Source organism: Quercus suber, unplaced genomic scaffold (genome assembly GCF_002906115.3).
Source record: "Quercus suber isolate HL8 unplaced genomic scaffold, Cork oak 2.0 scaffold_112, whole genome shotgun sequence".
In the NCBI taxonomy this organism is placed as follows: Eukaryota; Viridiplantae; Streptophyta; class Magnoliopsida; order Fagales; family Fagaceae; genus Quercus; species Quercus suber.
Window position 1 is genome coordinate 445789 of NW_027069577.1, and position 13286 is coordinate 459074.

At 36.6% G+C, this 13286-nt stretch overlaps 1 protein-coding gene across 1 annotated transcript; it reads left to right on the forward strand.

The window, feature by feature from the left end:
- The first annotated feature begins 6235 nt into the window (after nt 1-6235).
- Nucleotides 6236-7645, forward strand: LOC112037795 (zeatin O-glucosyltransferase). The gene has a single exon (XM_024070614.1). It carries the CDS (start codon nt 6236-6238, stop codon nt 7643-7645), a length of 1410 nt encoding a protein of 469 aa, XP_023926382.1.
- Nucleotides 7646-13286: the final 5641 nt, after the last annotated feature.

Genomic DNA, 13286 nt, shown 5'->3' on the forward strand with positions numbered 1-13286 from the left:
TAACGATATGGATTATTTTGACACAATGCTAAAAGTTTGGGACTAAATGATTGAGTAAAAATATATTAAAAATAATTATTTTGACACAATACTATTGATAGATTTATATTTTGATATATTATAAATGATTGAGTAAAAATATATAATAAATAATTATTTTGTGCATTTTCTTTTATACTAAATATATTTTATTTTAATGTTTTATAAAAAGTTGTGGGTTACAGTTAACCCCCCCCCCCCCCCCCCCAAAAAAAAAGTGAAAGAAATTAAGAAAGAAGAATCACAAAACATAAGAAGAGATGAGAACAATTATTTGATTACAATCATCATTTAGCAAAATATGCAGAGATTTATCACTATTTGGATTATATAGATGTACTACTATTTTGGAATTCAAATTTACCATGTAACTTGAATTCTAAAAACTTGAGCTCTTTGAAAAAATAGCCTTCAAATTTGCCGTTCTATTTTTTTTATGAAACTCAAATAACATAAAAAATTGGTAACTATTTTTCATGAAACTCGAATTTGTGAAACTCGAGTTACACGGCAAACTCGAGTTTCACAAACTCGAGTTTTTAAAAGTGGTAAATCCTTAATTATTTTATAAATAGTGGTAAATCCTTGTATATTTTACTAAATAGTGGTACTCATCATTTTTCCCTATATTCTTTCAAAATTTGGGAAGATAACATCATTATCATGGAAGGAAAAGGTGAAAATCTCAATGTTTTTTGCTTATAAAATGATAGGATCCTGCTAAATGGATTGAAATTGAGTAGACTATGGTAGTTTCTTCGAGGGAAACTAGGCCTCCAAGATGGGAAGAACAGAGTTAAGAGAAAGAAAGAAGAAGAAAGAGAGATAAGACAGAACAAAGGGAAGAAGAATCAGAAGAACAAGTTTATACATTTCTTTTATGCCTTTACAATTCATTCCTTGGTCTATTTATACAATCCCATCCTCCTCTAACTAACTGTATAACAACTAATCACAGTAACCTCTTAACTAACTCCACTCAGCTCTACCTCTAACTACCTCCAGCTCATCTAACTACCTCCAGCTCATCACTCCAGCTCATCTAACTACCTCCAGCTCATCACATCACAGCCTTAGCACGTGCACTACTCCACACATCATAGAACCTCCATTCATACAACTATACTCATACAACTCCTATCAATTCCCCCTCAGTCAAAACACCTTGCCCTCAAGGTGGGGAAATTTGGATTGCAACTGATACAAGGACTCCCAAGTAGCTTGCTCCGGGCTCTGTCCTTGCCATTGAACCAAAACCTCTGTAATAGCTCTGGTCCTGAGCTGTTTAGACCTCTGCTGCAATACAGCAACAGGTTCAGGCTGCAATAAACCTTCAGAGTCCACAGGTGGGAGGGTTGGCATAGGAACAATGTGAGAACCAAGCTTGCCCTTCAGACATGAAACATGGAAAACAGGGTGGATAAGGCTGCCCTCAGGTAAAGACAATTTATAAGCAACAGAACCCAACTTTTGTTCAATCTGGAAAGGACCATAATAACGAGGAGACAATTTGTTGAACCCTTTAGACCTCAAGGACTTCTGTCTATAAGGTTGAAGCCTCAAATACACCCAATCACCAACAGAAAACTGCCTATCAGACCTATGCTGATCAGCTTGCAACTTCATTCGAGATTGGGCTGCACACAGGTTCTGTTTAAGCAAAGCCAACATCTGACTCCTAGAATGAAGAAGCTTATCCAAGGCATCCACTTTGGTAGTGCCAGGAATGTAATCAAGGACCTTAGGTGGGGGAAAACCATACAAAGCCTCATAAGGAGTTAGTTTAGTTGAAGTATGATAATTGGTATTAAACCAAAATTCAGCCAAATGCAGCCACTCAAACCAAGTGTGAGGTTTATCATGAACAAAGGCTCTAAGGTACTGCTCTAAACTTCTATTAACCACCTCACTCTGGCCATCAGTTTGGGGGTGATAAGCTGAGGACATGGCCAGATCCGTGCCTTGCAATTTGAACAACTCAGCCCAAAATTTGGAAGTGAACACAGCATCCCTATCACATACAATGGATTGAGGCATACCATGAAGCTTGAAAATATCCCTCATGAACACAGCAGCCACTCTAGCAGCAGTATAAGGATGAGAAAGGGCAGCAAAATGCACATACTTGGTAAGTCTATCCACCACCACCAATATAACTTCATACCCATGAGACTTAGGAAGACTATCCACAAAATCCATACTGATGTCAGTCCAAGGTCTGTGAGGAATAGGGAGAGGTTGTAATAATCCACCAGGTTTAGAAGTCTCCACTTTAATTCTTTGACAAATCTCACACTCCTTAATATGATCCTTAACATCCTTCTTCATACCCCACCAAAAGAAATCCTGTTTCACTCTATACAAAGTCTTAAGATAACCTGAGTGACCCCCAAGTGGGCTGTCATGGACATGATGAAGAATCAAGGACTTCAGGGGTGAAGCAGCACTCAAAAAAACCTTTTCCTTATACAATAAAATGCCATTGTGTAAGGAAAAACCAGCTGGACTTGAAGTACTACCAGTCAAGGCAGAAAACAGTTGCTGGTACTCCACATCTGTCTTGTAACTATCCTTCAACATAGCTAGCCAAGTAGGGCAAGGAAAGGAAATAAGAAACAGGTCTCCATGTTCATGTTGAGCAGCAACACTTTCTAAGGAATGAGTTACATTACTGACAAGTGGGGCAGAATCATTATCCAACAACCGAGAAAGAGCATCAGCTACCTTATTTTCCTTACCCTTCTTGTATTCTACCACAAAAGAATAACCAAGCAATTTAGTAAACCACTTCTGCTGGGCAGGAGTAACAATCCGTTGCTCCAAAATGAACTTCAAACTTTGCTGATCAGTCTTGATAATAAAAGGCATTCCCACCAGGTAAGGTCTCCACTTCTTAACAGTAGTGACAAGAGCTAGTAATTCTCTCTCATAAGTTGACAAAAGCAAACTTCTTCCCTTGAGAGTTTGACTATGGAAAGCCAAGGGTCTTTGATTTTGCATCAGCACAGCACCCAAGCCCACGCCAGAGGCATCACATTCAATCACAAATGGCTTAGTAAAGTCAGGCAAAGCTAATACAGGCGGCTGGGACATGGCCTGCTTCAAGGATTGGAAAGCTAAGGCAGCTTGTGGTGACCAATGGAAGGAATCCTTCTTAAGTAAGGCTGTTAAAGGAGCAGCTATAGCACCATAACCTTTGATAAACTTCCTGTAGTAACCAGTTAAACCAAGAAAACCCCTCAAGGCCTTCACTGAATTAGGAACTGGCCAATTCACCATTACTTCAATTTTCTTAGGATCAGTTTTGACTCCCTGACCAGATATGAGATGCCCAAGATACTCTACTTCCAAACAACCAAACACACACTTGCTTCTTTTGGCAAACAATTGGTTATCTAACAGAACAGTCAGGACTTGTCTCAAATGAACAAGATGGTCAGCCAAGTCAGCACTAAAAACCAAAATATCATAAAAAAAAACAAGCACAAACTTCCTAAGAAAAGGCTTGAAAATATGGTTCATGAGTGACTGAAATGTAGATGGTGCATTAGTGAGCCCAAAGGGCATAACTAGGAACTCATAATGGCCCTCATGAGTCCTAAATGCAGTCTTTTCAATGTCTTCTTCCTTCATTCTTATCTGATGGTATCCTGATCTAAGGTCCAACTTAGAAAAAAAAGATGCACCATGTAATTCATCCAACAATTCATCAACTAAGGGAATTGGGTATTTATCCTTAATAGTTGCCTTATTAAGTGACCTATAGTCTATGCACATTCGCCAACTACCATCAGCTTTCCTTACTAACAACACAGGAGAAGAGAAGGGACTTTGGCTTGGTCTAATGGAACCAGCCTCTAACAACTCAGTCACTATTTTCTCAATTTCAGATTTTTGATAGAATGGGTACCTGTAAGGTCTTTCACAGATTGCTTGTGTGCCTTCCTTCAAAAGGATTTGATGCTCATGTCCTCGTAATGGTCGCAGACCTGTGGGTAACTCAAAAACCTTCCCAAACTCAGTTAGTAGCTCCTCAATGGCTGCTTGGGATTGCCCTGACACTGATGCAGCTGTTGTGGACAGAATCTGCAGGCACAAACCCTTCTTCACAGAGGGCTTAAAAAATTTCTTGGGGGCTTGAAGGTCAAGGCCTGAGGGTTGTAATCCTGTGATTAAAACAGGATTACCTTGATGGCTAAATTCCATAGTCAGCTTTTGAAAGTTCCACTGAATAAGACCAAGAGTGAACAACCATTGAGTTCCCAATACCACATCACACCCTCCCAATGACAATACATTCAAATCCATAAAAAATTCTTGGCCTTGAATCCTAACACCAACCCCATGACAAGCTCCTTTGGTCTTTAACACAGCACCACCAGCAATCTTGACATCAAAACTATCTTTGAAGGACAAGGGCAGCTTCAACAACATCCACATTGAAGTATCCAAGAAGTTATGTGTGCTGCCTGTGTCAATCAAAATGATTAAGTCTTGATGATTAATTCTACCTAACACCCTCATAGTTCCCAGAGAGGGGCTTCCCAAGAGTGCATAGAGTGTAATCTCAGCACTTCTCTCAAAGACCTCTGGTTGTGACTCCAATTGAGCACTACTTCCATCAAATTCCCCTTCAAGGTCTGCATCTAAATCAGCTTCCAACCCTTGTGAGTGCACCCTTTCCATAAGGAAAACCTTTGGTGACTTACACTTGTGTCCATTGTACCATTTCTCCTCACAATGGAAGCACAACCCCTTCTTCCTCCTCTCTTCAATCAAGGCAGTAGGCACCTTCTGGAATGGTGTCTTCATGGATCTTACATCATTCTTGGCAGGGGGTGGGCCAAGAATTGATGGTCTTGTCCCTGGTATCTCCCCCCATGTTTTGGTACCCTTCCTACTTGTATTAAGGTATTCCTCTTGAATCTTGGCTAAGCCAAATGCTATACCAAGATTATGAGGATTGAACATCTTAACAGGCAGCCTAATTTCTTCCTTCAACCCACTCAGGAAGCAGCTCAGTTTGTGTTTTTCAGATAATTCTTTGACATGATTGGATAAAGACTCAAATTGCCCTTTGTATTGAACCACTGAACCCACCTGTCTCAGCCTTGTCAAAGATTCCATAGGATCATCATAAGCTGTTGTGCCAAACCTCACATGCAAGGATTTAACAAATACTTCCCAACTTGTAAACAACCCAGCTTCCTCAGCATCCTGAAACCATATTAACGCCTCTTCTTCCATATGATATGAAGCTAGTAAAATTTTTTGGTTTGGAGGAGTACCATACAATTGGAAGAATTGGTTAGCCTTGTAAATCCACCCTGAAGGATTTTCACCTCTGAATCTTGGAAATTCCAGTTTGACAGACTTTGGAATTGTTGCCATCACAGCTTCTTGATGATCTTGTACAAGTGGAGATGTATGCCCCATTGGTGAATTTGGTCGCTGCTGTTGTCTCTGGTGCCAACCACTGCCAGCTTCCGTAATTCCTTGAACAGTCTCAGACAAGGACTGCAACATAATGGTCACAGCATCTAACTTCTGATGTATAGTATTGAATTCAGCTTCATGTTGATCTACGGACTTTGATAGCACGTTGAATTTATCAGTAAGTGCAGCTACAGATCGTGTCTCTGTCATAGTTACAAAGATATGGCTCTGATACCAATGATAGGATCCTGCTAAATGGATTGAAATTGAGTAGACTATGGTAGTTTCTTCGAGGGAAACTAGGCCTCCAAGATGGGAAGAACAGAGTTAAGAGAAAGAAAGAAGAAGAAAGAGAGATAAGATAGAACAAAGGGAAGAAGAATCAGAAGAACAAGTTTATACATTTCTTTTATGCCTTTACAATTCATTCCTTGGTCTATTTATACAATCCCATCCTCCTCTAACTAACTGTATAACAACTAATCACAGTAACCTCTTAACTAACTCCACTCAGCTCTACCTCTAACTACCTCCAGCTCATCTAACTACCTCCAGCTCATCACTCCAGCTCATCTAACTACCTCCAGCTCATCACATCACAGCCTTAGCACGTGCACTACTCCACACATCATAGAACCTCCATTCATACAACTATACTCATACAGCTCCTATCATAAAAACCCAAACCCAAACACAAATCTCCAAACCCCCAAATCCCCGAGACCCAATCCACAAAGTAAGCATTTTCCAACTTTCATCAATGGCTAACCAACAAAAACATCAAAACCATGGCCTAAACAAAACCAAGGTGGCAGTGGTCATGGTACCCTTTCCTGCACAAGGCCATCTCAACCAACTCCTTCACCTCTCACGTCTTATCTTAGCCTACAATATCCCAGTTCACTATGCCTGTACTGCCACTCACAACCGTCAAGCCATGCTTCGAGTCCATGGTTGGGACCCAAATTCAGTTTCAGACATCCATTTCCATGACCTCAAAATCCCACCTTTTCTCACCCCATCGCCAAATCCCAATGCACCAAACAAGTTCCCTTCACATCTCCAACCACTGTTCAATGCTTCCTTGCATCTTCGTGACCCCATGGCTTCACTTTTACATGAACTTTCATCCAAAGCAACAAGAATCATTGTCATTAACGATTCATTGATGGGCTCAGTGGTGCAAGACTTGGTTACTATCCCTAACGCCGAGTCATACACCTTCCATAGTATATCAGCTTTTACTCTCTTTTTTAATTTGTGGGAAGCAATGGGAAAAGCTCTAGAATTAGATCCGTACTCCAAGATAATCACGAAAGACCTTCCAATTCTTGAAGGTTGTTTAACAACCGAGTTCATGAACTTTATTGATTCACAAGTAAATTTCCAAAAGTTAAGCTCCGGGTACCTTTACAATACATGCAGGGTCATAGAGGGTGCATATATGGACTTAATGGAAAAGATAGAGGGAGACAAGAAGCATTGGGCTATTGGACCATTCAACCCTGTGAGAAATATAGGTTCAAATAAAAGGCACAATTGCTTGGAGTGGCTGGATAAAGTGTCACCAAACTCGGTGATATATGTGTCTTTTGGCACAACAACTGCCATGGAAGACGAGCAAATAAAGGAGCTAGCAATTGGGTTGGAAAAAAGTGAGCAAAAGTTCATCTGGGTATTAAGGGATGCTGATAAAGGTGATGTTTTTATTAATGGAGAGCTTAGAAAGGCTGAGATTCCCAAAGGGTTTGAAGAGAGAGTTAAAGGCAGGGGGATGGTAATGAAAGATTGGGCACCTCAATTGGAAATTCTAAGTCACCCATCAACTGGTGGATTTATGAGTCACTGTGGATGGAATTCTTGCATGGAAAGTATCACTATGGGGGTGCCAATAGCAGCATGGCCAATGGCCTCTGATCAGCCGAGGAACACTGTTTTGATAACAAAATTGCTCAAAGTTGGTATTGTTGTGAAGGACTGGTCACGTAGAAATGAGTTAGTGACATCATCCACTGTAGAGAAGGCTGTAAAGTTGTTGATGGCATCAGAAGAAGGGGATGAGATAAGGAAGAGGACAGTGGATTTGGGAGGTGCTATCGGGCAATCCATTGAAGAAGGTGGAGTTTCACGCATGGAGTTGGATTCTTTTATTACTCATATTACTAGGTAGAGAGTCCGTGGAAAGTTTAAACTTATTAATTTATGTTGTGAAATAATAAGGGAAGTTTATGCAATGAATGTATTTGAGAGTTTTTGGAAGTTGTGTAATAAACATAAGGAAAGTTACGGTTGTATATGTGGATTATCTATAATTATAAATCCAAAAAGCGGAGAAATACAAGTATTAGAGAGTTCTCTGACTCTTCCCTCTTTACCCTTTCTCCCTTTGTGTACTTTGTGAGTGAGTTACTTTCTTTGAGTAGTGTGTGAGTGTTTGGATGTGCAAGTTAGGAAAGACCCACTAATTTCCAACAAATCAAGTGGTATAATAGCTAATTGTTTAACAGTAAGAATGGCTATTGTCAACTGTTGGGGTCATATGTTCTATATAATTGACTAATCATTTGACAAATCGTACTTTTCTTGTAATTTGGTAGATCTAAGTTGGGTTTAATATATTAAGAAGTATGTTATTCAAATATATCAAGTGATATCATTAAAGACATGAAGATTGATCAAAGAAACAAGTGAAGAAAACCTGTTTCATTAAGTCTTGACAAAAGCTCGACAGATGCTGCTATCAAAGTTTAATAGAGAAGCTCGACACAAGTTCGAGACAAGCTCAATCTATCAAGATATGCACTTTCAAAATTTCCAAATCTCAAATTCAGCCCATGATGACTTGGATGATTAGGGTTTCTTTTCTTACAACCTTAATTAGTCATATATAAGGCTTATTTTAAAAGTCATCAAGTACGAAAACATAAACCTAGAAAGGACATGACCAGGCATAAAATCTTTTCTATCGTAATAACAATTTATGTAACAGATATGTTACATTCATTAATAAACAACTTCATTAATTAGATTCATTAATGAAGAAGTTCATCAACGTGTCATTACTTTTGTAACTCCATACTAACACATGGATTTATCTATCATTCATATCCAGAATCACTATAATGACAACACCTCTTATAGAAGATCAAGTTACTAACAATAACATGATAGATTTATTAAGGCCAATACTTAATTTACATGAATCTCACAATGAAAGGATTACCGAGATTATTTTGCACTGACTATCGAAAGACTAGCCCTTATTGTAGGGGGCCCACTTCAAAATCAAAGGTGTTTGACAATCAGTGCTACAAAGACCAACTTTTTTTTAATAAGTAAAAACCAACCCAACAAATTGAGGAGTAGATATAGTGGAGAGAGAGAGAGAGAGAGACTCTACTACCAAATCTTTAATGTGTATTTGGTTCATCAAATCTACATTAAAATGAATCGTTTTCACTGCCAAATCATTTTGGAAACCTCAGGCTTCATAGAGCATAGTGTGGGGTATAATACACCAAGAGAGGAAACTAAAATGATGCAAACTTGCTTTGCCAAAAAAAAAAAAAAAAAGCATATGGAATTTATAGTTTAATTTTGAAAGGGATTAAAAAATACAAACCTTCAAATGTTCATTCTTCCATTTTCCATCCTAGCGCCAAATATTAGCATCATTCATGGTCCTAAACCTATATTTGAAATACCTTTTTGGTGGGTTTGGATGGCAAGATTTTGGCACGTGGATTTGAATTCAGGTGATTAAAATCTAAAAACTATGTTTGGATGCCTTAAAAATGGTTAAGGATTTGAATTTGACAAATCTACCAAATATTTTAACCCTATAGAATCCTTGGATTTGAAATTATGATATCTAAATTCAGTGGATTTGAAATCATGGAATTTTATAATATTAATTTAGAATACAAATCTAAATCTGAATTCAAGTTTTCAAATGCAATCTCCACAAAAAGGATAGGCAAGGTTACTCATGAATTCAAATTAATCACCCTAAAGTAAACCACCAATATTACAGATGATTTAGAAATATACAACTTTGATATGTAGATCATTAATAAAATAGTGATTCCCTCTAAGGCTATAATTATTTTATAAGCTTGTTGTCGAATATTGTTAGCAATAATTGTTAGATTATGTTTAACAAACGTTGTCAAATTATGTTTAACAAACATTGCCAACTTATATTTAACAAATGTCATCAAATTATGTTTAACAATTCGTCAAACATAAGTTCACTCATAGGCCTTTTGGGGTATGAGTTTTATTGATTTGAGTAGTGCCCATTCAAGATAATGTATCTCTTAATTACAATCCCTTGTTTCAAGGGAAAACCCTTTGATTCCAACCACATTTTCTTTGTATATGTGTTTATTTATTTTCATGTTTAAGGGGATATGCATTTTTATTTATTTGTGGCCGCACCTAATAATTTGTTTAGGTTGTCTACGTACCATTGACGAGGATCAAGCTAATTCGTAGTTCTTAAAGTGAGGTTTTAGATTTAAAATCCTCAAATTAATTTTGCCCTTTAAATCATGGACATTTAAGTCAAATACTTTGTATTTAATTAAGCATTGACTTAATTTTTCTTTTGGGAGAAATAATTGGTTTTAATCTCAAGGACCACGCTTTTATGACAATCAAACTAATAATTCTTTTTTAAGCAGTTGAATGTCTAAGCAAATTTCTCTTTCTTTCATTTTCTTCTTTGTCAGAATTTTAATAATATTTTAATTGACATTCCCAAATTTAATTAAGGGAAAGAAAACTCCTTTGAAGCAATTTAATCATTGTGAACATATTTGGAATTGGAAAACTTTCCCAACCCAATTTTGTGGTCATTTTATTTTAAGAATTATTAACTCTAATCTTGTTTAAAGAATTAATAATCCAAAAGAATTAGTCACAATTAATTTGGTAGAGTTAATGTCTCCATTAATTTGATGGTAGAGTCAAGAACTCCATTAAAAACTGGTGGAGTCAAGGATTCTATCGATAGAGTAGAGTCAAGGATTCCATTAATTTAGTAGAGTAAAAAACTCTACTAATTTGGTAGAGTCAAGGACTCCATTAATTTGGTAGAGTTAAAGACTCCATTAAAATGGTAGAGTCAAGGACTCCATTAAAATATGGTAGAGTCAATGACTCTATTGATGAATTTGATTAGATAGAGTAAAGAACTTTAGTTGAGAAAATACTGAACTAAAACTTGAAAGAATTTTTATTTGTAATGTTCAGATAGGATTTACGAGTAAAGGACTCATGACTAAAGCTTTATGCATGGAGTTAGGAACTCCTCATGAAACCCAACCCTATTTGTTTTACTAAACAAAAATTCAAATTTGAAAAAGATGAAGAGGGAGAGATTTAGAGAAGATGAAGGCCCCTTTAATTTATAGAGGGATTGGGAAAGCGTTTTCCCTTATTTTTTCGGTTAACTGATCATTTCATGGGCCATTAACTTCTTTCACATTCATGGGCCATTAACTTCTAACATATTTGGAATTGGAAAATTTTCCCAACCCAATTTTGTGGTCATTTTATTTTAAGAATTGAAATATGGGATTTTATTTGGTATCTAGAAAGAGTTTAAAAACAACTTCAAAATTTTTTTTTAAAAAGAACATTTAGAATTAGATCATTATAATCTGTAACCATACACATCGAAACAATGAATAATGTAGAATTCAGAAATTAGGGTTAGCCAAGTCTAGAAGTAGTTTTAACAACTATGAGCCCAAGCATGGAGTTAGAGAATGGTATTGCCGAAATGGGAAATAATATTTATGGCAATTGTGGCAATGCCATTGCCGAAAATGGTTTGTGGCAATGGTATTGCCACAAATTTTTTTTCCACTATTTCGGCAATGCCATTGCCACAAATCCATTACAGTTTTTTTTTTTTTTTTTTGGAGAAATGATAATTGTACACAATTTTTACAACATTTTTACAACAAATTCTAAGTGGCAAGTTGTTACTGATTGTTTTTTTTTTTTTTTTTTGATACAAGATAGAATTCTACTCAAGCCTAATCTAAATGTATATGTGTGTGAAGCTACCTCCTAGAGACTTGAACCCCGGCTCTTGCCCCCACACTCCACAAGCACTTATACTTGTAGAGTGACCATCGCACCAAGGGTGTGCGGTGGTGTTACTGATTGTTATTGTTAGATTAAAAAAGTAATTTCAGTGTTAAATTCAAATTCAAACTAATTATAACTAATTATCTGTGATTTGTTGTAAAAATATTGTAAAAATATTATGTACGTATCACATTATTATTTTTTTAAATTTCTCCCCACATTTCGGCAACCACCTTCATTTTTTTTTCCTCCCATTTTCGGTAATGGCATTGCCACAATAGTCACAATTTTTTTTTTCCACTATTTCGGCAATGCTATGCCACAATTGCTTTCCTTTGGGCACCAACGTTTTGGGCAGTAGGAATTTTGGCAATGCCATTGCCGAAATTCAACATTTTCTCTCTCCCACTTTTTTTTTTCTTCTCTCTCATACTTTTGTTGGAATTTTGGCAACGGTGTTGACGAAATTCACTCTCTCTCCTCATTTCTCTAAATAAGTTGGAACAGTACCCATACCGCAAATAAATTCCAAATTTAGCAATATTCAGCCAAAAGACTCAAAAAAATGTGTCATAAAAAAAATGTCACTTCACAGCTTGTAGACTAGATAATATGATGAGATCAAATGTGTGGTCATCCACAAAAAGGTAATATAAATATCTATATATATATATATATATATTGGGTCATGTTAACGGGTGCCGTAGAGCATTAGTTAACAATCCAATTAAAGAAAGTTTTTATGGGAAAAGATACAAAACCAATTAATGTTTTGACAGCTTTTTTTTTATTTCACATAAAAGTAATATCAAAACTTTCTTAAAATAAATTCTTAACCAATGCCCTAACAATACTCGTTAACATTTTCCATATATATTTATACAAAGGGATCCACGTGAGGTGAAAAGCTACCTATAGTCTGCTAGTCTTCCATTACCTAGAAGAAAGGACTAAAGTGAGAAAAATAAGGGCTAAATGAAAAGTAGGCATGGCATTATCAAGAAGCAAGTCTGCCATTCTCCATTAAGAAAAAGGGCGAAAAAGGCTAAAAAGGTGCCACGGCAAGAACAAAAATATTAAAAACAACTGAAAAGCCGAAAGTGGGTGATGCATGAACGTGAAAGAAGTCAATGGCCCATGAATTGATCAGTTAACAGAAAAAATAAGGGAAAACGGTTTCCCAATCTCTCTATAAATTAAAGGGGCCTTCATNTTACCAAATTAATTGTGACTAATTCTTTGGGGTATTAATTCTCTAAACAAGATTAGAGTTAATAATTCTTAAAATAAAATGACCACAAAATTGGGTTGGGAAAACTTTCCATTTCCAAATATGTTAGAAGTTAATGGCCCATGAATGTGAAAGAAGTTAACGCCCATGAATTGATCAATTAACAGAAAAAATAAGGGAAATCGGTTTCCCAATCCCTCTATAAATTAAAGGGGCCTTCATCTTCTCTAAATCTCTCCCTCTTCATCTTTTTCAGATTTGAATTTTTGTTTAGTAAAACAAATAGGGTTGGGTTTCATGAGGAGTTCCTAACTCCATGCATAAAGCTTTAGGCATGAGTCCTTTACTCGTAAATCCTATCTGAACATTACCAAATAAATATTCTTTCAAGTTTTAGTTTAGTATTTTCTCAACTAAAGTCCTTGACTCTATCAAATCAAATTCATCAATGGAGTCATTGACTCTACCATATTTTAAT